This window comes from Quercus robur, chromosome 1, assembly GCF_932294415.1.
Source record: "Quercus robur chromosome 1, dhQueRobu3.1, whole genome shotgun sequence".
Classification (NCBI taxonomy): Eukaryota; Viridiplantae; Streptophyta; class Magnoliopsida; order Fagales; family Fagaceae; genus Quercus; species Quercus robur.
Window position 1 is genome coordinate 32,029,638 of NC_065534.1, and position 27,254 is coordinate 32,056,891.

Consider the following 27,254-nt stretch of genomic DNA (forward strand, 5'->3'; position numbering starts at 1 on the left):
AATAATATTCTTACAAGACTTTTTAAAGAGTTAAAAAACAAAATATAAGTGTGGGGCCCAAATCTGCGGTCCCAGCCCACCTTGTATTAAGGGCCCAAAGCCCAGGCCGAGGAGCCCTACTACCCAGGACGTATGATGAAAGTCCCTTAAAGGCCCAAGAATGTGGCCGAGGAGGATCTCACGCTCAACACCTCACAAAACGCCTGAAGTAAAGGACAAACTCAATACAAAAGCATTACAATGAAGAAAGCTGCCCACGCCGTAATGTGGAGCCCAACACCTGACAAGCTCATACTCTAGACCTTGCTATTCAACTTTCCCCAACCACCCCCAACCACTCTGACGTATGGATTGATAGGACGAGTACTGACCCCAACAAAGGAAAAACTGACACGTAGGCGAAGAACGGGAAGTAAATACTAGTATAAAAGGGAAAGAGAGCTGAGACAAAGGGGGGGGGGGATCCCATAAAAAAGGAGAATGGTGAGAATGAGACGCTCCTCGGACTAAGTCCGAGGAGACAAACCTTTCAAACCACATCCGTGTAAGGCTTAGCTATACAGGCCAAATCCACCTTCGTATGGGCTTCCATGAAGATCATGACTAAACTGCCGCCCAACGACCAAGGTCCAGCCTTTCTATCCCACTCTCTATGAATTATATTGTTCGGGCCTTTTTATATACGAGACCAACGTTATTCTTGGGTCATTAAAAATCGTGTCCCTACAATAAGAATGACTATCAATAATATTTAGATTATATATGTAAGAATTATACTATGCATCTTAATTATATATTTTAAGTATATCCATATACATATATGGGGTTACAAGCTAGTATATATAAAAGCAAAGGTTAGAGAAAATTTGAATAAAATCAAAATTAGATTTTGTCTTTGTTAGCATTTCATACAAATTAAATTGTTTAGATTTTTGTTGTTATAATTTTTTTTTTCTGAACTAATGAGTATATTTTTTATATTGTTTCTATTTAAATATTTTATATGTGAAGATCTTGAACATAACAAAGTGTAATTGAACTAAAAGATTCCATGTATCTATCTCCATTCAATTTAAGAGATACTATTGAACTAATTTATTCTTTTATTTTGTGTTGTATTTAGTAGAATTTCATGGACATTGATAGTGAATTTATATTCTATATGTAGTGTTCAATAGTGATTTTCAAAATTATATACATAACAACAATATAATGAGAAATTTGGCGTAACAAATATCATTAAAATTGTAAGGAAAAATCATTTTAGTACTTTCAAATGTCCTAGTCAAACTAATGTCCTATATATTTAATAACTCAAACTAACATTAATAGCACCGCTACAATTCATCATTCCTGTGTGTAAACACGAATTACATACTAGTAAGTTGTAATTAGTGTCATTATTAACATCACTTCTATTATACATCACTTATAACAAGTCATATTAGTTGTGCAAGCCTAAAACGAGACTGTTGGGCTCAACTTCACTCGGGCTCGCAATTTATTTGTAAGGTGGGCTTCAAGATTTCCTACTTTGGGTCGTTCTTGGCACAAAGACTCAAAGTAATGTTCCTCCCCTCTTTAAATGACTGTTTTCACCTCTTTTTTCTGAACCCCCTCATCTTCCCCAACTTCTGCTATTTATAGCTTAGGTTAGTGAGGAGATCATGATTACTGTCATCGCTAGTGCAATTAAAGGTCCAATATTATCTATTTTAAGTGGGTGTTTAGGTGAGAGTGGGATGTAACAATTATGGCCTTGGAACTTGGTTCTAGTTCAGGCGAATTTGCTCGGTAATGATGTTCCTCGAGCATCCCATGACTTGCCCGAACAGGGTTTATATGATTGTTCGGGAGGTTCTATGCCGAGCGCAGATCAGGATCCGAGGCCCAAAACTCGTTCTTTATGAATGCAGTTCCAAGAAGGGTTTAGGGCAATGGGGCTGTTCCATTGGGCTTGAGCCCAGGGCCCATATGGGTCTTGGGATCTCGGTGTCGTACATTAGCCCCCCCTTGATTCATACCCGGTTGCCGGGAAGAATCAAGGAGCCAACCGAGCCTTTTGGTCCCGGAAGTCCTATGGCCAAGGACTCATGCGGTTATGGTTTCTCATTAATGCTCATCTCAAAAGACGCGCTGTTCCGCGGAGCCAGGTTCAGTTGTCATTATTGCCTGACGGTTCGCGAACCGAAGTGGCACGCGTGTCGGTTATTTTTGGCATCCGCAGGGTCATTCATGAATCGTGCCCATTTATTGCTTGATTGAACGTTCCTTTGCCCCTTTTCTGATCCTATAAATAGCCTTCCTCAGAACATTCTTTCACTTTTTTTTTCACCTCTGATCCTTCGAGCTTATTCTCTGCCGACCAACTCTTTGTGCGCTTACTCACCAGCCCAGAGTTCTTTACTCCCTTAGAACCCAAAGTAAGTCCTCTTCCCCTTCCTATTCCTTCAGCTTATTTCTTCAAGTTCCCTTTCATAGCATTTAGCGTCACAAATGGGCTACTCTCATCTTTTGGAGACCCCGGCTACCCTGGCCACTTTTAGGCGCAAGTTTAATATTCCTGATGACATGGAAGTGGCTTACTACCACGAGAGTGAAATCGCTCTCCACCGAGGACTAGGCACGGCCTTTTTTCCTTTAATGTCAATTCTAGAGGGTGGGGTTAGATTCCCCGTGGATCCCCTTTTAGCAAATACACTTAGGTACTACGGACTATGTCCTAACCAGCTTCCCCCCAACTTTTACTGGGTAGTTAGCTGCGTCAGTAGATTGAACCACTCCTTTGATTTGTAGTTAAATTACCATGATATTAACCATATGTATAGCCTCTGTGGGAACAAAGCCTCCAATTATTACCTAAAAACAAGAGATAATCAGGTACGGCTAATATCATGCCTACCTGATTCGAATAGGAACTCCGCCAAGGAGTTTGTTCGGGTGCGCGGCAACTGGTTTGCCGGAGATGTCCCTTGCCCTCTTTCACGGCGTGAAGTGGGTTCATCCCAATCCCTTGATCTAACTGTTTTTCCCCCATTTTTTCTTTTTCTTTCCTCTTTATTGAAGTAGATCTTCATCATCAGATATTGATATAACACTTGTTCTTTTGCAGACGGCAAAGTGTTCGTTTTGGACATCAGAACCGTCCACGTGAAAGACCTGAACTTCATCCTTCATTTTGAGATATTCGTGCACTGGGATGGACAGCTCCGAGCCTCCCACCTGATTCTCGGAGTAGAGCCAGTTTACTCTACCTGGCAGCCCTTTAAGCAGGCACTATTACTTGATAGTCCCCTGCTGTCATATATTGACGTTCGGTTCGTGAACTTTTTGCCGCCGAAGCTTACAACCGGGGAGGCGAAGGAGTTCGGAAGGCGTTACACTTGCTCGGACGAGTTAGCTGCTTTGTGGGACGAGTCCGAGGAACGTGTGTCTCGGCGTCTTAGAGAGTTAGCTCACGAGGCAATTCAACAAGAGGGCCCTGTTCAAGAGCAAGCGCAGCCCGAGAACCCAGCTGCAGAGCTCGAGCAACCAGCGATTGAAGCATGCCTTCTCAGAGCAACCAGCCCGAGAACCCAACTGCCTTGTCAGCTGAAGATACCCAACCCGGCGGAAACATGGTGTCAAGGAAGGTTATGACTATTGATCGCTTCGTGCCCGGTGCACGGCAACCCAACTAGCCCCCACCTTCTCAGGGTCGGAGCCAGGTGCCTCAGCCTCCACCCTCTTCTCAAGCTAGACGAGCCCGTAAGAAACAGAAGGTCGCCGATCAACCATCCACGGGTTCGAGAGATGCTGCCGTCCAGACTCCTCCCCAGCCAACAGGGGGGATCGTTATCCGCGAGCCGCAGACCCAGGTCGGTCCGGGGGTTGCATCATCCTCCCAAGCGGCCCCAGCATGGAAGCCCAAGTTCTTGTTGGACAGCAAGCCTTTGCCTTCAACCGCCTGTGTGCGGCTATGGGAGAAGGGCGAGGGTGGCCGTATTGCCCAAACCCTGGCCGAGGGTCTTCTTCTTCCCGACGACGTGCATGCCTTCGAGAAGGGGTCTGAAGAGTCCGTGGGGCGCCGATTAGAGTGGCACGCTATTGCGGTAACTTCTTAGTTGTCTATTCCTTTCCATACATTTACTTCTACTTCTGTACTAACTTTTGTGAATGCCAGGCTGCTCAACTGGCTCACATACTGGCTGGTCGTACACGGGATCTTGTCGAGGAGGTCGACCGTGAGAAGGGGGCGCGGGAGTCAGCTGCCAAAACAGCAAAGGAAAAACTAAAGGTACCTGAATCCGTCGAGAAGAAGGCTACTGTCGCGGAGAAAAACAGAGCGCCGGAGGAGAAGAGGTGTGCTGAACTTTTGGCTAAGCAGAACAAAACAGACGTGAAGCTAGCTAAAGCCATTAGCCTCAACACCTCTCAAGCCGAGGAGCTAACCGACCTAAGGGCAGCCTTGGAGGCCTGCGAGCAGAAGTGGTACAACGAGGGATTCGCTGATGCCGAGCAATCTGCAGAACCAGTAGTGGCCCAGGCCCGGAAGCTGGGTTTTGAGGCCGGGTGGTTTATCACACTTCAAGCTCTGGGAGTTCCCGAGGACTCCCCTCTAAGAGACCTTGGCCAAATTCCTTTCCTGAGCCTCGTTACTACCGTGTAGGATCCACCGGCTGCCGCTGAGGAAGAAGAAACGGCAAGCATGAGGGAGCTGGTTGAACAGATCGATGCTCATGCCAAGCCAGATGAGATGAAGGCCACTAGCATCCCAACTGTACAGGACCTTCTTGGTGAAGACCCGTATTACCCCTTGACCGTCCAGCAAGAAGTGACAGATCCAACCCAGCTCTCCAGCTGATTATCTGCAGTCTAGTTTTTTCATCTTTCACTTATCTTTATAGCATTTTTAATTTATTTTTTCAATGGTATATCTACCTACGTCACCGGGTTGTGGTGAACAAACAATTTCCTTATTTCACGGGGATGACCCGAAAACAATTGTCGAGTTTTAGCGACGAGATATTAATTCTGCTTTTTAACTTTGCTTTCAACTCATTGAATGACTCTCTATTTATCTGCGTGTTTGCTTAGATTATGTTAGCGGTTTCTTATACTGTAGTAAGTCCGGCCGAGAGCCGCCCAAAACCTGTTGCGCGGTGCTTTGGATAATCCGAGAATGAATTTGCAATTAATGTTTGTAAAGGGCTTAAGGTTTCTACCTGCTCGGAGATTTGATCAAACCGAGGACAAGGTTTCTGCCCTTAGAAAAATTTTTTGAAACGATAGGTTTTATGCCTGGTCGGTGATTTTGATCGAATCGAGGATGAGGCTTCTGTCCTTAGAATTTTTTTTTTTTTTTTTTTGTAACGATAAGGTTTCCGCCTGCTTGGTGATTTTGATCGAACCGAGGACGAGGCTTCTGTCCTTAGAATTTTTTTTTTTTGTAACGATAAGGTTTCCGCCTGCTCGGTGATTTTGATCGAACCGAGGATGAGGCTTCTGTCCTTAGAATTTTTTTGTAACGATAAGGTTTCCGCCTGCTCGGTGATTTTGATCGAACCAAGGATGAGGCTTCTGTCCTTAGAATTTTGATTGAACCGAGGATGAGGCTTCTGTCCTTAGAAATTTTTTTGTACAAAACATGCAATTCTCTTAATGTGCAATGACGAGATCGAAAACAGCCTAGACAAGTAACTTCATCATTATCTTGACTTTAGCGAAGTACAAAGTTTTGACTTACATTTACTATATGGATAGTCACGGGTAAAACTTCTTTAAATTGTGAGCATTCCATGGCCGAGGGAGCGGCCTCTCGTCAAGATCTTCCAGGTAGTAAGCCCCCGCGCCAGCGATGGCGGTAATCCTGTACGACCCTTCCCATGTTTGAGCAAGCTTCCCGGCAGCTATGTCTCGCATATTTCCCACGACACTCTTTAGAACCAGTTCCCCGGCGCTGAATTCCCTCCCTTTTACATATTGGTTATATCTCTGGGACAATTTCTGCTGGTACTCCGCGAGCTGTATGGTTGCGGCCTCCCGGCATTCTTCTAACCAGTCCAAGCGCTCCATCATCAGGTTGGCATTCTGGGCAAGTTCAAATCCTGCGACCCGTGCACTGCATAAGCTCACCTTGGTTGGTATTACGGCCTCTGCCCCATATGTCAAAGAGAAAGGAGTTTCACCTGTAGATCTTCTAGGAGTCGTACGGTAAGCCCATAAAATGTTAGGCAGCTCTTCAACCCATCTTCCCTTTGCCCCGTCCAACCTCCTCTTCAACCCGTTCAAAATCGTCTTGTTCACTGTCTCAGCTTGGCCATTGCTTTGAGGGTATGCCGGGGTTGAGTACTTGTTCTTAATGTCGAGATCGTTGCAGAAGGCTCGGAAAGCTTTGCTATCGAACTGTAGCCCGTTGTCTGATACTAGTGAGTTCGGTACCCCAAACCTTGTGACTATGTTTTTCCACACAAACTTTTTCACGTCGATATCCCGAATGTTGGCTAAGGCCTCGGCTTCCACCCACTTCGTGAAGTAATCCACAGCCACTAATACAAAACGGCGGTTACCTGTAGCTCGGGGAAACGGGCCGAGGATGTCTAGCCCCCATTGTGCGAATGGCCATGGGCTGCTGATGGGGTTTAGACGACCTGCCGGCTGATGGATCAGAGGGGCGTGCTTTTGGCATTGTTCACACCTCCTGACGTATTCCGCGGCATCTTTCTGCATCTGTGGCCACCAAAACCCCTAGGTCATGGCCCTGTGCGCTAAAGACCGTCCCCCGACATGGCCACCACACACTCTATCATGCAGCTCGGTCAGAAGCTCGTTCACTTTCTCAGGATGTAGACATAAAAGGTAAGGACCTGCGAAAGACCTCCAGTACAACTTGCGATCTGCCGACAGCCAGTACCGAGAAGCCACCCGACGAATCTTTTTGGCCTCCTTTTCATCGTCCGGAACTTTATCCTCGACTATGAAGTCTATGATCGAGTTCATCCAGCACGGATTTGCCATTGACATCATGGCAACTTCAACCCCAGCCAGGTTGTCATCACTCTTCACCTCGATGCTTGGTTCCCTTATAAGCTTTATCTTGACCAGCCGAGGTATATTCTCGGTAGAGGATGAAGCCAACGTGGCCAACGAGTCGGCATGTCTGTTTTGTGCCCGACCTACCTGGGCTACCTTCACTGTCCCAAACCGGCCAATGATCTACTTAGCTGCACTCAGATAGGCTTTCATCTGAGAGTCCCGAGCTTCGAAGCTTCCCAAGATTTGATAAACGACTAGCCGAGAGTCCGAATAAATCTCAACATCTTTCGCGCCTAAACACAATACGGCCCTCAACCCGGCCAGGAAGGCCTCGTACTTGGCTTCATTGTTTGAGGCTTTGAATCCTAATCTAAAAGAGTGTTCTAATCGTATGCCCTCCGGGATGATTATGACAATACCAGCTCCGGCCCCCATAGCATTTGAAGCGCCGTCTACAAACAGTTTCCATGGACGACGTTCCGCATTGCATATTATCTTCCCGTCACTCTTGGGGGTGAATTGTGCAATGAAGTTAGCAAGAACCTGTCCCTTTACCAAGCTTCGCGGTCGGTACCTTATGTCAAACGAACCCAAACGAGTTCCCCATTTGGCTATTCAACCCGTGAAGTCCAATCTCTTTAGCAACGACTGCAAGGGATACTCGGTGAGGATGAATACCGTATGAGCTTGAAAGTAATGCGACAACTTCCTCGTGGCGTGCACTAGTGCCAAAACTAGCTTCTCAAGGGGCAGGTATCTCGTCTCGGCATCTACTAGGGTTTTGCTTATGTAATACACTGGCTGCTGTACATTTTGGTCCCTTAGTAACACAGCACTCACGGCATGGTCAGATACTGAAAGGTACATAAACAAATCCTCCCCGGACTCCGGGGCTGTTAATATGGGTGTTTTTGCCAAGTACTCCTTCAGTTCTCGAAAGGCCTTGTCGCATTCCTCGTCCCAATGAAACCCCCTCCACTTCTTCAGAAGCTGATAAAACGGTCTGCAGCGATCCGCGAATTTGGAGATGAATCGGTTTAAGGCGGCTAACATCCCGGTTAGCACCTGTACTTCATTCAGATTGCTCGGTGGTATGAGGCGATTCACGGCATTTATCTAGTTGGGATTGGCTTCTATCCCCCGAGTAGAAATCAGATAACCCAAGAACTTTCTAGCCCCTACACCGAAAGTACACTTCTCGACATTCAAGCGCAACTTGTGCTTCCGAAGTATCTCAAATACTCCCCGGAGGTCTTCCGTCTGTTGCGACTCCTTTTTGCTCTTTACCACCATGTCGTCAATGTATACTTCCACCGTGCACCCAATTTTCTCTCGGAACATCCTCGTCATCATCCGTTGGTATGTGGCACCGGCGTTCTTCAACCCAAACGGCATGACTTCGTAGTGATAGTTAGCACTCAGGGAAATAAATGCTGTCTTTTCTCGATCCTCGGGAGCCAAGGCAATCTGGTGGTACCCCTGGAAAGCATCCAAGAAGCTCATCCTCGGGTGCCCATACGTGGCGTCTACTAGTTGGCCAATCTTGGGCATTGGGAACGGATCCATGGGGCATGCCCTATTCAAGTCTGTGAAATCCACACACACTCTCCATTTACCATTCTTTTTCTTTACCACCACCGTATTTGCTAACCACCTCGGGAAGAATATTTCTTTTATCACCCCTACTTCCTTCAGCCTCTGGACTTCCAAGTTCACCGTGTCAGCATGCTCCTTCGATGCTCTCCTCGGTTTTTGCTTTTTCGAGGGGAATGATGGGTCCATGTTAAGCTTGGGGACAATGAACTCAAGATCTACACCGGGCACTTCGTACGGACTCCAGGCAAAGACATCCACGTTCTGTAAAAGAAACAACAACATTTCTGCCTTTTCTCGGTCATTCATGCTTGCGCCTATTTGGAAATACTTGTCTTCGTCCGGAAAAATTCTGACCTTTAAGACCTCCTCGGCAACGTCCGCCCCCTTTTCCCCTCGGGGCCTCTGTGATTACTATAAAGGCTCTTTTTCGGCCTCTTCCGCTCGTCCGAGCTATTCGTTTTTTCATCTGACCGCGGTGACCAGACACTGCCTAGCCACTCGTTGGTTCCCTCGTACCACGGTGACTCCATACTTGGTGGGAAATTTCACTTTCACGTGCAGGGTGGATGAAACGGCCTTCATTGCGTGGATCCACGGCCTTCCAAGGATTGTAATGTACGGTGAGAACGACCGGACTACTATGAAGGTCACTATTACTTCCTTGCCTTCCATGTCCACCAAGAGAGAAATTTGCCCTTCGGGAACCACGACCCTTCCGTCAAATGAGACCAATGGCGTGTCATATTTTGCCAAATCTTGACTCTTCAATCCGAGCCCCTTGAACAGGTCCGGGTACATCACGTCGGCTCCACTTCCTTGGTCTATCATCACTCTTTTTACCAAGAACCCGCTTATCCGAGTTGTTACTACCAACGCATCATCATGAGGTTGGATCGTCCCTTATAAGTCTTCTTCGCCAAAAGAGATGGTTAGCCGACCAACTTTCATCCTCTTCTTGGGTGATTCTCCTTCTGTGCAAGCCACTGTCAGTACCCCTTTGGCTACTGCCGTACCTCTCGGGGCAACATGGATGACTTCGATCACTCCCAGCGGTGGTGGGAGGGGATTTCTTCTCTGTTGAACACCCTGGCCGAAATCTTGGTCAACGAAGTCCACTACAAACTCTTTCAAATACCCTGCTTTTACTAACTGCCTGAGATGATCTTTCAGTACCCGACACTGCTCAGTGGTGTGCCCTTTGTCCCTATGGTATGTGCAATACAAGTTTTGGTTCCTCCGAGATGAGTCACCCCCCATTTTGTTCGGCCACTTGAAGAATGACTCGTTCTTAATCCGATCTAGAATTTTGTGCACAGGTTCTTTGAACGCCACATTAACTCCCTCAATTTGTGCCTCTGGTTCTTGGATCCTGAAATCTTTTTTCGATCTTGCTGGGACAAAGCCCTGCCGAGATCTCCCGAGTAACGGGGCTTTCCCCTTATTTTGTAGCCGATCATCTTCCAGGCGTTTATACTTCTCAATGCGCCTCATAAGCTGCCTCATATCCTCGGGAGGTCTTTTCGTCAACGATTCCCGTAATTCAGAATCTTCAGGGAGCCCCATCTTGAAGGTGCTTGCCGCTATCTTCTCATTCCCTCCACCGATCTCGTTGTAGAGTTCCCAATACCGGCTGGCGTAACTCCGAAGGGTTTCACCAACCCTCATCTTTATGGAAAGTAGCGCATCCACCGGCTGCGACACTCGACTGCATGTCACGAATCTACTGCCGAATTCTTGAATCAACTCGGCAAAGCTACGAATGGAGCCTTTTCATAACCCGTTGAACCATCTCAGGGCCGTGGAACCGAGATTGGAGGGAAATACCTTACACATCAATGCATCATTGTGTGCATGCAAGGACATCATGTGGATATAATGACTGACATGCTCCACAGGGTCCGTCTTCCCATCGTAGGAATTGAATGGCAATCTTGTAAATCTACTCGGCATAGGGGCTTGTTTAATTTCTTCTGAGAATGGTGTCCGAGCAGCCCTTCGTAAGGCTCGGCTCATGGCGTCCATGGCAGCACTGTGGGGTCGCCATTCCTCTAGCGAATCAGATCCTCGGTCCTCGTATCCATGCGAACGCGAACGGTTCCGGCAGTAACGTGTCTCTCGAGAATGTGAGTGATTCCTGCGCCGGTCTGATTCTTGAGAGGGTGATCGATTTTGGAATCATCGTGTACCGGATTGGCTAGAGCTCTCTTCGCCCCGATCTCCCGTGCTATCATTTCTCCTTTGCCGGTGGTGGCAGTCCCTTTCTTGGCGTCGACCCCTTGCTTCCAGTTCTAGATCCATCACCATTCTGCACAACCGCTCTAGTTCTTGGTCTCTGTCATCATACTGCCTGTGTCCCGAGACACAGGACACCGTTCGACGGGTCTAATCTGACCTTTCTCCCAGGCCAGACTCTTCCTCTCCTCGCAGGCGCTCCCTATCCTCGTGCCTTTTTTGTCTTCTTTCCCGCCATATGGACCCCCGAGAAGATCCCACGGAACCATTCTCAGCACGCCTTCCCGAATGTCGTTCGGACATTTCCCTTATTTGAGTCTCAATCGAACCACAACTTTGTAGGAGAGCCCCACGGTGGGCGCCAATTGTGCAAGCCTAAAACGAGACTGTTGGGCTCAACCTCACTCGGGCTCGCAATTTATTTGTAAGGTGGGCTTCAAGATTTCCTACTTTGGGTCGTTCTCAGCACAGAGACTCAAAATAATGTTCCTCCCCTCTCTAAATGACTGTTTTCATCTCTTTTTTTGAACCCCCTCATCTTCCCCAACTTCTGCTATTTATAGTTTAGGTTAGTGGGGAGATCATGATTACTGTCATCGTTAGTGCAATTGAAGGTCCAATATTATTTGTTTTAAGTGGGTGTTTAGGTGAGAGTGGGATGTAACAATTATGGCCTTGGAACTTGGTTCCAGTTCAGGCAAATCTGCTCGGTAATGATGTTCCCCGAGCATCGTAGATGTTTAGGTAAGAGTGGGATGTAACAATTATGGCCTTGGAACTTGGTTCCAGTTCAGGCGAATCTGCTCGGTAATGATGTTCCCCGAGCATCCCATGACTTGCCCAGACAGGGTTTATATGATTGTTCGGGAGGTTCTATGCCGAGCACATAGCAGGATCTGAGGCCTAAAACTCGTTCTTTATGAAGGCAGTTTCAAGAAGGGTTTAGGGCGATGGGGTCGTTCCATTGGGCCTGAGCCCAGGGCCCATATGGGTCTTGGGATCTCGGTGCCGTACATTAGTAATAGTGAAAAATTTTGTGTCACTAGATTTATTGTTTAAGAATACAAGTGTAAATCCAACTTCTTCAATATTACTGAGAGTCTTGTAATTCAACTTATACCTTATAGTATTTCCAACAGTGACATCTATGGTTCCAATTCACTTTCTTCCAACTTTGGAACTATTTTTTTTTTTAATTTATAATTTTCATCTCACCAAAATAATAATAACTAGCCTCATCATATGCGCTCCGCACGTGCGATGATGCTCTTTTTTTTTTTTTTTTTTTGAGTTTAATGTAATTTTACAAATAAATGAATTTTTAAGAAACTAAAATTTAGGATTTAAAATGGACTAAACTGATGGGTTTAGTGTTTGCTAGTTTTTAGAAGAAAAAAAATGTATTAAACATGCATGAGATATAATTAAATAGAGAGTGTGCTAATTTTTAGGAAAAAAGTTTCTCAGATAGTTTTTTTTTTTTTTTTTAATTTTGTTGAATTACAATTTTAACCCAATTTTTTATTTTTTAAGAAACTAAAATTTTTTACAAAGAAATGAATTTTTAAGAAACTAAAATTTAGGATTTAAAATTGAGTAAACTGCTGGGTTTAGTGTATACTAGTTTTTAGAAAGAAAAAAAATGTATTAAACATGCATGAGATATAATTAAATAGAGAATGTGCTAATTTTTAAGAAAAAAGTTTCTCGGATAGTTTTTTTTTTTTTTTGAATTTTATTGAATTACAATTTTAACCCAATTTTTTATTTTTTAAGAATAAGGATTATCTAATTAGATTAAGGGTATTTTTGACATTTTATTGAAATCATAACTAATTTTATGAATCCTCTTAATATATAGAGATTAATATACAGAGATAAAATGGGTCACATGCTATTCTTATTTTTAAATTCCTTTTCGTGGAAGTAGAATTACTTACTTGGAATTAGTAATTGACCATTTCAAATTCAAACCGAAACACCCGCTGTCTAGTTGACTATAGAGATGCTGACATAACATCATTCTTAAATTTTAAACTCCAAAGACTATAGGGACGAATTAGATCTTTACACACCATCGCTCTAAAATACCCACAATTTTTTTTCCTGCCAAAATTCCACTCAAAATTTCTCCCCTTTGAAATCTTCGCCTGATTTTAAAGACTATCACTGAATTTTTCATTTTATTTGTTTCTTATTACATCTGCAAAGCAAAACATTGTTTGAATCATGGATATTTGCCTAATATATTAGGCGATGGTTTTGTTGTATCAGTGGATTAGTTGTGCCTTTTTGTTTTTTCAACTCTACCCACTTTTAAGAAAATAATCTAGCAAAACTTTCCAAATCTTGTTCAATTTAGACAATGTCTATCTTAAGCAAAAACACTAGCAGCAACATGATGGGCACGTCCTCTTTCCATGAATTGAAAAAGCAAGCTTCTTTCTTTTTCAAGGAGAAGATCAAGACTGCTAGATTAGCTCTCACAGATGTCACAACCGCACAGTTGTAAGTTTATTATCAGTTACACAATTTTGTCATGTGGATTTGGTTTTATGGTTTGACTATTTGATGTTGGAACTAGTTATTTGTTTTGGATTCTTTTTTTTTTTTTTTTTTTTGGTTGATGGGATTTGTTTGTTTTGATTTCTGATATGGGTGTCTTTCTAGTTTCTAATGATGCTTTTGATGATTAATTTGCAGGATGACAGAAGAAGCTACAAGTGGAAATCCATGGGCGCCAGACATGCCTACCTTGGGATCAATTTCAAAGGCTGCTTTTGAACTAGAAGATTATACAAGAATTGTAGAAATTCTGCACAAAAGGTTCAGGGTTTTTTGTTTTTGTCTTCCTTTTTTGCCAATTTGAAATGCAACAATGATGTGGATTGGTGACTTTACAATTATGCATCAGATTCCTGAAGTTTGAAAGAAAGAATTGGAGGGTGTCTTATAATTCCCTGATTGTACTAGAGCATTTGTTGACTCAAGGGCCAGAGAGTGTTGCAGGAGAGTTTCGAAGTGACAAAGATGTTATAAGTGAAATGGAAAGCTTTCAGTATATAGATGAGAAAGGGTTTGTAATTCTAGCCTAGTTTTTCGACCTGTCTTTGCTTTTATGTTAGCACTGTATATAGTCGTAATAAGATCTAAATACTCGTATATGCAGATTTAATTGGGGCCTCACTGTTAGAAAAAAAGCTGAAAGAATATTGAAGCTGCTTGAGAAAGGCCCTCTTCTCAAAGAAGAAAGAGACCGAGCTCGGAAGCTAACAAGAGGGATTCAAGGTTTTGGGAGCTTTAGCCATCGGCCATCTTCAGCAGAAAGTGTTCTAAGAGAATCACCATCTTTCACAACATTTGGAAGGTCTAATTCTCAGTTCAACAGTCAAGAAAATCAGGAAAACCAGTTTTCAAACTCAAAAAAAGGGTTGTGCAAAGAGGTTCAAAGATCACAGCAAAGCCATCAGGTTGAAATAATGCTTGAGTCAAACTCAAACAAAGGGTTGTGCAAAGAAGTTCAAAGATCACAGCAAAGCCATCAGGTTGAAATAATGCTTGAGTCTAGTAACAACATTGAGAATGAGAAATCTTTGGACGGTTTGTGCAACACCAAGGTGCTTGAGAAGGCTGAAACTCAGACTAGTTTCAAAGAAAATACGGCTCCTGACAAGGAAGAGTTGCACATATGGAACCCCACAGGGGAGTCTAACCCACTTCTGGATGATAAGAAAAATGAATCCAGGATTGAGATGTCCATGGAAGAAGATCATCCCTTCAATGAGACTCAGAATCAAACCACAGCCTCACTGCTTTTGAAGATTTGATTGAAATATTGTTCTAATCTATAATCAGTTAACTAGCTGGCCTTTGGCTGTTCTGGTTATTGTGTATTTGAGTACTATATTTGGGGCAAGGCTTTCATCCAATGCATTGTTGATGGACAGGATACGAGACTGACATGTAGGAAATTTTGGGCATGAGTTGGATTCATGTCGCATCAAGTACTTCAATGCGATGGACACAAGCCAAACCCCTATATTTGTACTCTACAGTCTATAGTAATATTTAAGGAATGTTAAAATTCTATTGTGCTTGGTAAAGTGAAAAAAAGACAATGTTATTAAGCTCTTTGGAACACTCATCAAGCTATTTTGATAAGAGCCTTTTCTCCTTCCTTTCAAATGATAGGATTTTTAGCCATGATGTTTAATTTGTGATGGTTTGACTCTTACAAAAAAAGAAACAATGTTATTAAGCTCTTTGGAACACTCATCAAGCTATTTTGATAAGAGTAAGTCTTTTCTCCTTCCTTTCAAATGATAGGATTTCTAGCCATGATGTTTAATTTGTGATGGTTTGACTACTATACTGAAGTCCATATAAGAAATTTATTAGAAATCCCAATGGCATTTTTTATTAGGGTGGTTATTTATTTGCTTCCTTGTATATCTTGTTGCATCAGTAAAGAATAACACCACCACCAACAACAACCAAGCTTTAATCTTAACATTTTAAGATTTGTTACATCTTAACATTTCAAGTTTGTTTTGTAAATTAATACAACTTAAAAATCCATTTCATAATGCCTTTAATTCAAAATGGGCAATCTAAATGAAATACTAGCTATCGAATGACACAAATTTGTTTGAAACGTCCTATTAGGATATTACCGTAGTCTCATCACCTCACTCCTCTCCCCAAATATTGTTAAAAATGCATTTATGAATCCAATATTGGCCTAGGATTGAAAGTTAACTTTCAATTTCAGCCCTTGGTTCAAAAAAAGTGAAAAAAAAGAAAAGAAGGTTAAACTTTTCCAATGCAAAGGCTCTCAGCCAAATCTTAATTCCTATTTCACGGAACTATTGATTATTTATTCATAATATTAATCTCATTACATGACCTAATTAATTCAATGAAACACTCAAGTCATATTATTTTCATTATTTAACTCTTCGACAAAACGAAAAACTAGTATGACTCCTCATATACACGAAGGAGTTCCATCACTTTTGTTATGCCTTCATTTTTTTTTTTTTTAATTTCAACGTTCTCCTTCAAGTACTACTGTATTTGAAAATTATATCAACTAATATGTATAAGTCACTTCAAAAATGAGCTGTTTCATACATTTTTGTTTTTGAGTTTAAATATTGGCCAATTAAAAGATTAACAAAACTAACCTCACCTCCATATACAATTCTGTTCACTCATCGCAATTTTGGTTGCTTTCACAATATATAAAATGGAATCTACTATCTAGCTCATTGACTATTGTGTTGTACAAACAACAACACGAAGCATTAGGAAACCCACTCTTGATGCATTATCTACAGCGGTAAAGCAGGGATGCATTACAATGAATCACTACACAAATATAATAAAAGATGCTACATAAATACACATATTAAGAGGTACAAAGGTGTTTTTTTCTTTTCTCTTGATCGGTATGTTACACATGAACCTAGTGGGTCTTGATTGCACAACCTCACTCTCCACCTAACACTTACACGGGGAGGAATTGCCAGTTGAGCTAGAACTCCTTAACAAAGTTACTCTCAAGTCTCAACATTTGCAAAGCCAATCCTGTATAGCAAGCCTCAGAGCATTATTAGGAGTAAGAAGCAAGTGACTCAATTTCAGATTGGTCATGGGAGAAGTATCATGCCCATTTTCCAACCATCCACGCAATGCTTCCCCTTCGTAAGTGAACCCATCTGCTGCCACCTGCGGGTCATGCATTATTTCCTGAAAGCAACCCATTACACATGTAAGCCACACTTTTTATAAGACTGATATAGGACCGACTATGCTTTATGGTACTTGGTGCGGAAAGTGCAGAGAGATCTATTTCAATTTAGTTTATTTAATTTTGGAGTCAATTATATTTTTTATTAGCCAATTGTATTTTATTTTAGGTCTTAGCAGTTTAATGAGGTTTATTAGTATGGTTATTTAATTTTCTAGAGACAAGGGTACTTTTGCAATTCAATTATTAGGTTTCTTATGTCAATTAAAATTAAGGTTTCATATGTCAATCAGAATTAGGGTTTACGACCGAACCTTATTAATGAAAAGATAAGGGGGTGTCGCTTGAGAATTGAGATTGTTTGGTTATATGTAAAAGGAGAGCAACTAAGGCACTAGTGAGGAAGAATGATTTTATTTAAGTTGAGGGAGCAAAAAATGGTAGAAGAATACCTAAAATAACATTAGTAGAAGTAATAGGGAAAAAGAAAGAAAAACATTTTAATTAAGGAGATGAAAAAAAGTGATTTTTAATAGGATAAAATGGTTGAAAAGACTATGATTAGTCATTTTGAAATATCCTTAATTGATCCCAAATTTCAGGACTAAGATTTAGTTGTTGTATACACGGGTAATATTTGTCACAACACTTCCTGCAATGGGCAGATCCAAGTCATCCATTTTATAGAGTTCTCCGTGAGACTCATATGAGTCCTATATGGGATCTTTATAATGTGTCCAATGTGAACAATATGTTGTTGGGGATGCTTTTCTTTCTAATTATATCTTCAACCCATGGCAGTTTGACGTTTTAGCTTTCATGGAGTTGCAGGATTTAAATAATCATTCTCTTGGTGGAACTTTACACTCACGAGACAATAAACTAGCCAAGTAAAGCACAGCTTAGCTCAGCATGGTTGAACCCATTTTTTAAGCCCAAGTTGAGCTTGAGCACTACCTTAACACTAGTAGTTTTCTTGGCTGACCTAGAATCTTGCTTGGTTCAAATTTTGCAAAGCTATTTACAATAACTCCGATTGATAAGCATCAAAAGGTGATTGAAAACATGTCTAAGGCTACAGCACCCTATATTCAAGACCCAAGCAAGTTGACTGTCGAGCCCCAGTACATCTAGGCTTTAGCAACCAAGCTTGGAGTTCCAGCTTGTTCCTCCAATTATAAATATGGGTGAGCTCATGGGTCCTTTCAGATTAGGTGTTAAGAGTCAGTCGTGTTTACCTTTTTTTTAATTATTAAAAAAAAAAAAAAAAAAAAGCAGCTTGGTCTTTCAGCCTTAGCTTAATTTGTTAGGTTAGCAAGTTTGACTTCCCACAAGTTGCTTATTGGTTCATCAGCCAACCTAAATAACTAGGCCCATCACTAATTAATATATTGGTACCATTCCTCAACTCAAGTTCTAAACGAGAAGCATCACTTACCTGAAGTATAGGGCACAAGAAATAAGATGGCACTGGTCGCTCTTCAGAGACATGCAACTGCTCTAGTTCCCTCACTAGTGAAGGTGTCATATCTGGTCTATCCCTGCCGCTCAATTGACAACATTGCAGCCCCAGGTCTACCAACCGCCTTGCCACAAATGTAGGCCATTCTCCTGCTGATGAATCCAAAATTGATGCCAATTTCCCACATGAATCTGCCTTACGCACCTCAGCTGCTAACCCAGTTGGAAGCCTTCCTGTGAGTAGCTGCAGAATGATCAGCCCAAAGGAGTAAATGTCAGACTTGGGTGTCAGCACTCCAATTCTCTGAAACTCGGGATCTGTATACGTAAAAGCACCCTTGGGCTCTGTGCCCCGGCGGAAACTGGGGCAATGAAGGTTCTCCTCAGTTACTAGCCTGCAAAGCCCAAACTCGCATATCTTGCAGCTCAGATCAGCATCTAGAAGTACATTGTCAGGTTTCAGATCACCATGGATGATCTTTTCTGGTTGGGAAGAGTGCAAGAAGCAAAGGGCACTAGAGATTTCAGCAATGATACGTGTTCGGGTATTCCATAGCAAGGGAGGATTATTGCTTTTTCGGAAAAGGTGGTTTTGGAGGCTCCCACTGGGCAAGTAATCATATACAAGAGACCAGGATTCTGGGCATGCACCAAGCAACGTCACCAGATGAGGATGCTGGAGTTTTCCAAGAACTTGAACCTGCATGCACAAAAACAAAGGTTATTTCAAAAAGAATGAAAGGTATGGTATACTAGGCAGTAGGCATCTAAACAAAGTAAGAAAAATATAAGTACCAACTCACTGCTAAATGTTGCCCTAGTTTTTTCCTTCAGGGGGGCATCTAGCTTAATGCTTATGTTTCTTAGACTAAAGTTCATGGACACATGATCACACATCTCATAACACTCATTTGGATAATCTGGAAAAGAAAAAGTAGGTATTTAGAAGGATCCATACAGGGGAGTCCAATTTAGAGGCCTTTTCTTGTACACACCCCTGTGGCACACACAGGTTATCCAGATATTTAAAGCAGTATTTTAACAACCTGGCAAATTGACACATTATACAGATTGGCCCTGAAATTTTAAAAGGTTTATCAATTAATATACTCCATCCAAATGGTTTATAAATTAATATAACAACTACTAACAAACGAAGTTTTGAATGTACAAGAAAGGCTCAAACATAGGGTGCATAATTTTCTTTTCAAACTTCTACATGAAGAGACACTGAGAGACTACTGAGCGCTGGGATTAGATCGGAAACCCCCAATGATTTGGCATCAGCACGTGATTACCTACATATATATCATCAGCCCCAGCAGTGTGGTGTGGCATATACTTAGAACCACTTAAGTCTCAAAGTATTTGGAAATCCCCTATAGTTGCCTCTCTGGTAGTAAACTCCACCCCTTTAATAAAGAGGGAGTTCTCTATGAGAAAAGAAAACTATGGGAGAAGGCAAGTTACTTCTGAACCTTCAACAGAAAGTTGTAGAAAAAATAGGGTATAGAGCACAAAAAGCGCAGTATAGCATTAGAAATTGGAGGCACCGTATCTATTTGAAAGTTCAAACGAATCAAATCAATACTTAAGCTTGCATGCTAGTTCAACATAATACATAAAAGCATCCCTAAGTTTTAAAAGTCTACAAGAGTCTCAATAACTATTTTAGTAGAGAGAAATAGAGAGGAGAGAAAAGGAGCTTTACCTCTTGTTGAAACTCTGATGGTCCTTGCATGCTATGAGGGTTGAACTTCCTTATAGCAACAGTTCTACCCAACATTTCCCCCTTGTAAACAGAACCATATCCTCCCTGCCCAAGCTTGAAGCTCTCAGAAAAATTGCATGTAGCAGTTTGCAGATCTGACAATGAAAATACTGCTAACTCAGGCAATTCATCAACAAAGCCAATGAGCCCACTGCAGTGAGCAGCTCCAGCTTGTCCACGTCTCCACCTTTCAAGCCAGCGCAGGGCTTCCGTTTTCTGATGACGGATCCTCTGCTTCTCCTGCCGTAGAGTTGAAATGGATGCCTGAATCAAATTTAGTTCTCCAACTACTTCATCACACCTACGGTTTGCTTCCTGTGCACGACTATCTAGAAGAGCAACATTTCTCATGGTTCTTTGTAGCTCTCTAGTTACTTCTTCTCTTTCTTCCAATACCTTTTCTTGTTCTTGTATTGTTGTTCTTAGTGCATCCTCACCCTCCCTCCTCAGCTTAACTTCATGTGCATGAGCAGATTCAAAGACTTTGATCTGAGGACATAAAAAATTCTGAGGTTGAAAGATGACTCACAAGATTCTAACTCAATAACGGATTATTATTTGTAGTTTATATTTTCATCATCATTTGAATGCATTGCCAAACCTTTAAATAAGTGATAAAATCCTAGTGTATTCTTGTCCTAGAAAGTTTGCGGCACAATTTTTGTCACTTGCCAGAATCCATTTTGTAAGTTTGGATAGGTCCTATTGTATCCCATGGGCCCAACGGGCTTCCAATGGATCTCCCCCCCCACCCCTCCCCCAAAAAAAAAAAAAAATCATGTGAGCATGTAAATATTGTTGTAAAATAGCAGAAGCTCAAATTACCAAGATTAATTGTGAAAATATTTTAGGCTTGTGAAAGATCTTCAAACTAACAATAGGAATGAAGAAAATTAATCCAAAAGAAAATAGACACAAAACACTAAGAATTTACATGGTTCGGCAATAGCCTATACCCACGGGTGACAACGAACAAATTTCACAATATCAAATTTGGGATAATACAAATTAGTGTAGAGGCACCCTCACAAACCCAAATCCCAAATAGCTCTCTCACAAATACAAAACCAAATAACCAAATAACTAAAGGTTCAAAAATATCAAATATCAATTGCGTACAAACCAAAGAGAGAGCCACAAATCAAATCCAAATGTTGCAACACACCAGAAGAGAGCAAATCACCAAACCGCAAAACCAAAATCAACCGGCAACAAACCTCTCTCACTATTCCAAATTGCAACCCACAAATATCAAAGAACCAAACAAAAGAGAGCCTCTTTTTCTCACACCCACACTCTTTATTTGTAGCAGTAGCACTCTACTTATATAGGAGACTTAAGTTGGCTAGCATATCCAAAACCAAGAAGAACTAGACTTCTTTTCCACACACACAAGGAGAATCCCTCCTATTCCAAAAAGAATTCCAAATCAAGTAGTAGACAAGACTTCTAATAGAGCTTAATAACTTCAAACAATAGTAACCCAAAAGGAGTAAAATTCCTTCCTTATCCAAATCCAACAAAGAGTTGAACTCCTAATTCAAGCCATATTCTACAAATATCATTATAACCTTTTGTTCTTTTCCTATTCTTTTCAAGTAATTCTTTAAAAGACATAAGAGACGGAACTTTATACTTCACAACAAGCAAAAATCAGTACGGTTTTCAATTTCTTATACTAAAAAGGAGCATAATTATGTTTGTAAATAACAGGAAAATGAACATATTTGTAGTTTATTTTATCACACGCTATAAACTAAAAGCCTTTCCCAAAATCTATTTTGCCACCGTAACTCTTAGGAACCGTGATATTGTAAATTGCAAATCCCTACAATGAAGAATGGACATCAAGCTCATGCTTACCTTGCTGATAGCTTCAACAGCTTCCATTTCCAATTTTTTACGCTTCATTATTTCTGCAAACACGTCATTCATTGATGCCTCAGCTTCAATCTTGGCTTCTGTTAGCTGGTCATACAAGCTCATTTCGTCAACCCTTGGATCAGAAATTGCAGAAACCATTCTCTCAGGAGAATTATTTTCAAAACTGGTGCTTGTAGATGGTGGAAAAAATGAACTCTGGAGATTGTGAGGGGAGTAGGATAAGACGGGCAATGAAAGCTCTTCAACATGAACTGTATCACCCAGAACACAATTGCTGCTTCCAGCAAAATGTGTAAATTTATCAGAAAAGAATGAAACACTTTCTGGATGGATTGCATTACTTTTACTGTATTGAAAAGATTTGGATCTCAAAGTTTCTGCAGTTGTAATCTCAGGTTGACTAGATGGAGACAAAGCATTTGGGACTTCAGAAGCTTCTCTCGTCCACATATGTTTCCCTTTCTTGACAAACCATATTTCACAGAATGAGGGAGCATTTTTGGCAGCATAATTTGCCTTTCTGGAGCTCTTTTTCACCTTCACGCAACTGTTCAAAACCGTTAGAATGGAAGAACAGAATACACTCACACACACACACAATTTCAACCAGCCAACCAGCGGAAACTCTAATGAAAAGGACACAGCATATGGGAACAGAGTATAGAGAAATTCAAGTGTGTACAGAAGAGCAACTGTTGAGAAAACAGAAAAGAAACTCACCAATACATTTTGGTAAGTTGCAACTCTAACATGCCCATGTTTGTTTGTATGGTATGAAAAAGCAAAAGAATCCAAGTTGAACATTTTTTTTATAGGGGAAAAATCTGCTACTATCATCTGAGTAATACACGCACCAAAACTATATATATGTAGCTTTAAAAAACTATATACATATAACCTGACAAAAACGGGGGGGGGGGGGGGGAGGAGGAATATATATATATATATATATAAAACTTAGAAGATTAGAAAATATGATAATTAGATTTCCATAGAGGACGATGATATGACAGATGGACCACTTACGTTTCAGGCACAGCCCCCATCACAAGCTTCCTAATACCATGTACGTTCACCAGATCTACAATTCCTTTCTGAACTTGGTCAGCTTCTATTGTAACAAAGCTTGCTTTCACCTATAAAGCAAGCAAGAGGAGTCCAGTAAATAATCGACTCAGTAAGGAAAGAAAATCAAATATTCTTGACCTAAGAATTTATAATTTTACATCAGTTTCAGTTATTAAGAAATTCTCATTTTTGGAAATGCAGAAGATAGTTCTTAATGTTTCCTGTAAATGACATTTTCAGGAAAAATTTTAAGCAAAATCTCTGGCTAAATACTTCACTTGCATCATCTTGATTTTTCCCTCAAAAATGAGATTGGAAGCCTACCACTAGAAATGTAGGAAAAGTGAGGCAAATTCAACTAATGCAGGGTATACACTCATGTTGAAACAGATACTTCAGAGTCCCCAACTATTTGGAAAGAACTGACCATATAAAATGAGGGTTACATAAAAAAAAACCTGTAGAGTATAGAGCAAATCAATGCAATAGCAAAGGCCATTTCTATTTGGCTAGGGAAACAAAATATTTTGGTACCAATTGTCGCAGTCAATACCATAACTGTTATATATATATATATATATGATTAGAAGTTAGAAACCATGTAATTTTTAAGAGTCCTTATAAATGCAAACCCATTCCCAGCCCAATATGCTAGCCCAAAACAATGTTGACCATGTGGCCCTAATCAATCTTGGTATCTAACTTTATAATAAAAATGATACTTAATTACACTTTTGACTTAGAGTTTGGAATTGTTTTCATTTTGATTTTTTTATTTTGGTCCACCAAGTTTGATTATGTTTTTAAAATTCCCTTTTGTCCATCTTCGCAACTAACATATCCACTAAAAGAGAGAAGAAACTACATCATTTTGTTGGCACTTAATGGCCAGATCAATCACAAAGATAAAAAGGACCATTTGGAAAACATAATCAAACTTGGTGGACCAAAATGAAAAATCTCAAACTTTAAGGATGAAAAGTGTAAGAATGATTACACATGACCTAAGGGAGAAAGTTGGAAAAGACCAAGAAGAAGAAAACAAAGAAGAAGAAGAAGAAGAAGAACAAGGTATGTCATTAGCGGAGAGAAGAGAAAGAAGAAAAGAATTAGCAATGTAGCAGATATGAAATTTTTGCAGACCCAGATTGCATTACAGCCCAGAACTGCTATAACTGGTACAAGCCAAAATAGGCCGGTACTTAAAATTGAAATGTTTCAGGATGGCTTAACTGTAATTGTTTAGTAACCAGTATAAAATTTTTCGATAGTACCAACCCATACGGTACAGTATGGAATCAAAGCTTTGGCATAGGTTGTCTTTTTTTGAGCTTTCTCTTTTTGGATAAACTTTCCTACAAAATTATCATTACTACAATAATTGGAGTAGCCCCCTTTGGTGTCCAGTTTACAAATGCCTCAAAATACCCTCACTTTATAGTAATAACCAACTTGAGGTCAAAAAAAGGAAAGAATAAAAAAAAATTGTAAAAATATTGGCACATTTTAAAGGAATGTTTAACATGCTTTATAATTGAAAACCAATCAAATTGTAACTGATAACTGCCCATGACTTACCAAATTCTCCAATTATTGCTCACTACATGGCTTGGCAATTAATTTTTGAAATCCAAACACTTTCCAACCCTTATTTAAAACTGCTCTGAACCACTATCCTAAAATTTGACTTTCATTATGATTGGAATACATACAATAACAACAACAACAACAACAAAGCCTTTGTCTCAAATTTTTGGGGTTGGCTATGGATCCTCAATAGATTAGTTAGGGTCTGCCACATGTATTCTCTTCCTTCATTATATTCTATCTGAAATTATACTCTCTGTTACTTTCTTAATTGATATGTCTTTTTTTATTTCTTCCACTAATGTTATTTTTTGATTCCTACCTTTTTTTTGTTCCCTCAACTTGAATCAACTAGCTCTTTCTTATCGGTGCATTAATCACTCTCCTTTGAACATGACCGAATCATCTCAAGTGACTCTCCCTCATCTTTTCATCAATAGGGGAAACCCCTATCTTTAAGAGGATTTTCTCATTTTGAATCCTATCTTTTGGTGTATTTCTACTTATCCATCTTAATATTTTCAGTTACGTTTATTTTATGAATATGTTGCTTCTTAACAAGCCCAACATTTAGTATCATAGAGCATAGTTGGTCATATAACAGTCTTATAAAATTTTCTCTTTAACTTAATAGGTATTCTACAATCATACAATGCTCTTGATGCGCTTCTCCACTTCATCCACACTACTCTTATCCTATGATTCACACTCTAAATCTCTCTATCTTTATGAATTATTGATTTGAAAACTCTCACTCTTTTGTATCTCCTGACCGTCCAATCTTACCGTTGATTTTTCTATGTTTTTACTTTTACTAAATTTACATTCTATGTACTTTGTTTTAACCCTACTTAATTGAAACCCTTTAGATTCTAGTGTGTCTTGCCAAATTTCTAACTTGGCATTAACTCCACTTCTACTTTCATCCAGGAAAAGTATATACCAAGGAAAACCACAACTTGAGAAACAAAAGTTAGAACACACTTCTCATTAATGCAGCAAATTTTGACGCTAACAATCAACATCAAGAGTATTATTGCTTCATCAAACTCCAAGAAAACTCAAAGTATTCATAAAGCTGATTTTGCCTCATACACAGAAGGCTATACAATTTTATGATGGTAGACTGCAAAGAGAAGTGGTGAAAAAAGAAGAATCACAAAGAGTTGATGGAACAATCACAATACAGATGATCCCAATCAAATTAAATTTCTGCATGGAAACTGCATAAAATCAGTAATTACAATAACAATAAGCACAGAGAGATAAACACCTTTTCTGCATTGCAAAGGTTCACGTAAGATCCTAAGAGCTTCACTGTCTGTGCCCATTCCTCCTTTCTATACGCAGCCACTACTTCACCACTTGCTTTACTTGCCGGTAATTTTCCCACTGCACGAAATTTGTGATTCAAAAAAACAATCTTGCTTACTCAAGATGCTAAGAAAATGAAGGAAAGTAAAAGAAATTGATATGATGAATCTCAAATCTTCATCCAAATTTGCACAAAACATAATATCTCAGCCAGTATACTAACAAAATCTCAGAAAAGAAAAGGAAGGTAATCACATCTCATATCTTCGTTATTAATTATTACTACTGTTTTTTTTCAACACCCACTTGACAAAGTAAAAACTTTTTATGTAAACTTAACTGACATATCCACAACAAAGTATACCCTAATTAAAATTCCCCACAAATATATCAGAATTTCAAGGAACATTTTTAAATTCAGCAAAAGCTCAAAAATCTGAGTTAAACGCACCCATATACTTAAAACAATTACACACAGCACAAGAATTTCAATCAAACCCCACAATTTCTAAAACATAAACCAAACACACCCACAAGACTTTCAGTAAAAAAATTGAAAATCCAACACAAAATTCAGAGACCCATTAACGAAAAACAATGAAGAAGCAAGTCAAAGAAACTTACAAAGTGTAGGAATCTGATGAGAAGGCTGATGAACATGAATTACACAAATTTCTTGGTCCCGAAAGTTCTTGCATGACCATTGAAGCAAAGCCACAGCTCGCTCCATAGACTTACCGACCGCCACATGTACTTTTTCATGATCTCTTGCTGCTTCTTCCTCATGATCTCCTGCTTCCTCTTGAATATATGGAAGCTGAGGTTGTGAACTCATCTCCGGGTGGAACCCGTACCCGAAGTTAGACCCGGAAGAAGGGAACCCGTACAGGGTGTTGGTGCCTATGCCGTGATGAAGTGGGTGCGATGGCTGCAATAGCTCCATTTCTCTCCGGAGAGCCCGGCAACAGACACGGAGAGAAAGAGAGCTACAGAGAGAGAGTTGTCCTAGCGGAAAGCGTATCAAAGGGTGAGATTCTTTGGCATCATGGTATTTTTTTTCTTAAATATTATTGTTTTGTTTCTACTTTTTACGGTGGCTGGAGGCTTGACTTTTGCTGTGACTTGGTAACGTCAAGAGAGACTTGTTTGGGTTTTAATTTTTGCTTTTTGCATTTTAGGGATGTTGGAAATGGGATGTTTTTGCAAAGAAAGTTCACTTCAAAAATGCCAAAAAAGCTTTTATAACTAAGGTTGTGTTAACTGTCACCGTGAAATACCCTTTAACAACAATTTTTTTGGCAATTTTTGGTAGTAATAATAGTTTTTTTTGGTAGCTTTTAGCAATTCCTTTACAATTTCTTTCCTTTTTTTTTTTTTTTTTTAAGTGAGACCCGTATAATGAAATCTAAACAAGCACCACATGGTACTTGTTAATATTTCCCTTATAACTATAGGTATTGTAGCCTTTTTTTTTAAAGCGAAAGATAGAATATGAGATAGCTTTGTTGGTGTTAGTTATATGGTAAAGGCTTTTTTATAGTCAAGTAAATAACATAGGTTTGAATTTTGGTTATA

At 40.4% G+C, this 27,254-nt stretch overlaps 3 protein-coding genes across 4 annotated transcripts; 1 reads left to right on the forward strand and 2 right to left on the reverse strand.

Moving 5' to 3' along the window:
- Window positions 1–9,510: 9,510 nt before the first annotated feature.
- On the reverse strand, window positions 9,511–10,275 carry LOC126700954 (uncharacterized). The gene is made up of 2 exons (XM_050399130.1): window positions 9,881–10,275; window positions 9,511–9,814 (listed from the first exon to the last, which is right to left on the reverse strand). The coding sequence occupies exons 1-2, from the start codon at window positions 10,273–10,275 to the stop codon at window positions 9,511–9,513; spliced, it is 699 nt and encodes a 232-aa protein (XP_050255087.1).
- A 2,643-nt stretch (window positions 10,276–12,918) lies between these two features.
- Window positions 12,919–15,003, forward strand: LOC126730527 (uncharacterized). 2 transcript variants are annotated; one of them, XM_050434978.1, is made up of 5 exons: window positions 12,919–13,350; window positions 13,546–13,668; window positions 13,757–13,918; window positions 14,012–14,312; window positions 14,388–15,003. In XM_050434978.1, exons 1-5 carry the CDS (start codon window positions 13,208–13,210, stop codon window positions 14,667–14,669), a joined length of 1,011 nt encoding a protein of 336 aa, XP_050290935.1. In that variant the 5' UTR covers window positions 12,919–13,207; the 3' UTR covers window positions 14,670–15,003. The 2 variants fall into 2 exon arrangements, with proteins under 2 accessions (XP_050290935.1, XP_050290934.1); XM_050434977.1 differs by having other exon boundaries at window positions 12,921–13,350; window positions 14,012–15,003.
- Window positions 15,004–16,147: 1,144 nt separating this feature from the next.
- LOC126730553 (U-box domain-containing protein 33-like) lies at window positions 16,148–26,738 on the reverse strand. The gene is made up of 7 exons (XM_050434979.1): window positions 26,304–26,738; window positions 25,639–25,757; window positions 22,737–22,846; window positions 21,690–22,257; window positions 19,767–20,315; window positions 18,033–18,755; window positions 16,148–16,593 (listed from the first exon to the last, which is right to left on the reverse strand). The coding sequence occupies exons 1-7, from the start codon at window positions 26,620–26,622 to the stop codon at window positions 16,411–16,413; spliced, it is 2,571 nt and encodes an 856-aa protein (XP_050290936.1). The 5' UTR covers window positions 26,623–26,738; the 3' UTR covers window positions 16,148–16,410.
- Window positions 26,739–27,254: the final 516 nt, after the last annotated feature.

Excerpts from the sequence above, each read along its gene's own strand:
- LOC126700954 (XM_050399130.1), bottom strand. The coding sequence starts at position 10,275 with ATGAGGGTTGGTGAAACCCTTCGGAGTTACGCCAGCCGGTATTGGGAA. Across the intron at positions 9,815-9,880 it reads AAGAACGAGTCATTCTTCAA|GGACAAAGGGCACACCACTG; the intron begins GTGGCCGAACAA and ends CACATACCATAG.
- LOC126730527 (XM_050434977.1), top strand. The coding sequence starts at position 13,208 with ATGTCTATCTTAAGCAAAAACACTAGCAGCAACATGATGGGCACGTCC. Across the intron at positions 13,351-13,545 it reads GATGTCACAACCGCACAGTT|GATGACAGAAGAAGCTACAA; the intron begins GTAAGTTTATTA and ends ATTAATTTGCAG. Across the intron at positions 13,669-13,756 it reads GTAGAAATTCTGCACAAAAG|ATTCCTGAAGTTTGAAAGAA; the intron begins GTTCAGGGTTTT and ends ATTATGCATCAG.
- LOC126730553 (XM_050434979.1), bottom strand. The coding sequence starts at position 26,622 with ATGGAGCTATTGCAGCCATCGCACCCACTTCATCACGGCATAGGCACC. Across the intron at positions 25,758-26,303 it reads TCATCAGATTCCTACACTTT|TGGGAAAATTACCGGCAAGT; the intron begins GTAAGTTTCTTT and ends AATTTCGTGCAG. Across the intron at positions 20,316-21,689 it reads CTGTTGAAGCTATCAGCAAG|ATCAAAGTCTTTGAATCTGC; the intron begins GTAAGCATGAGC and ends TTATGTCCTCAG.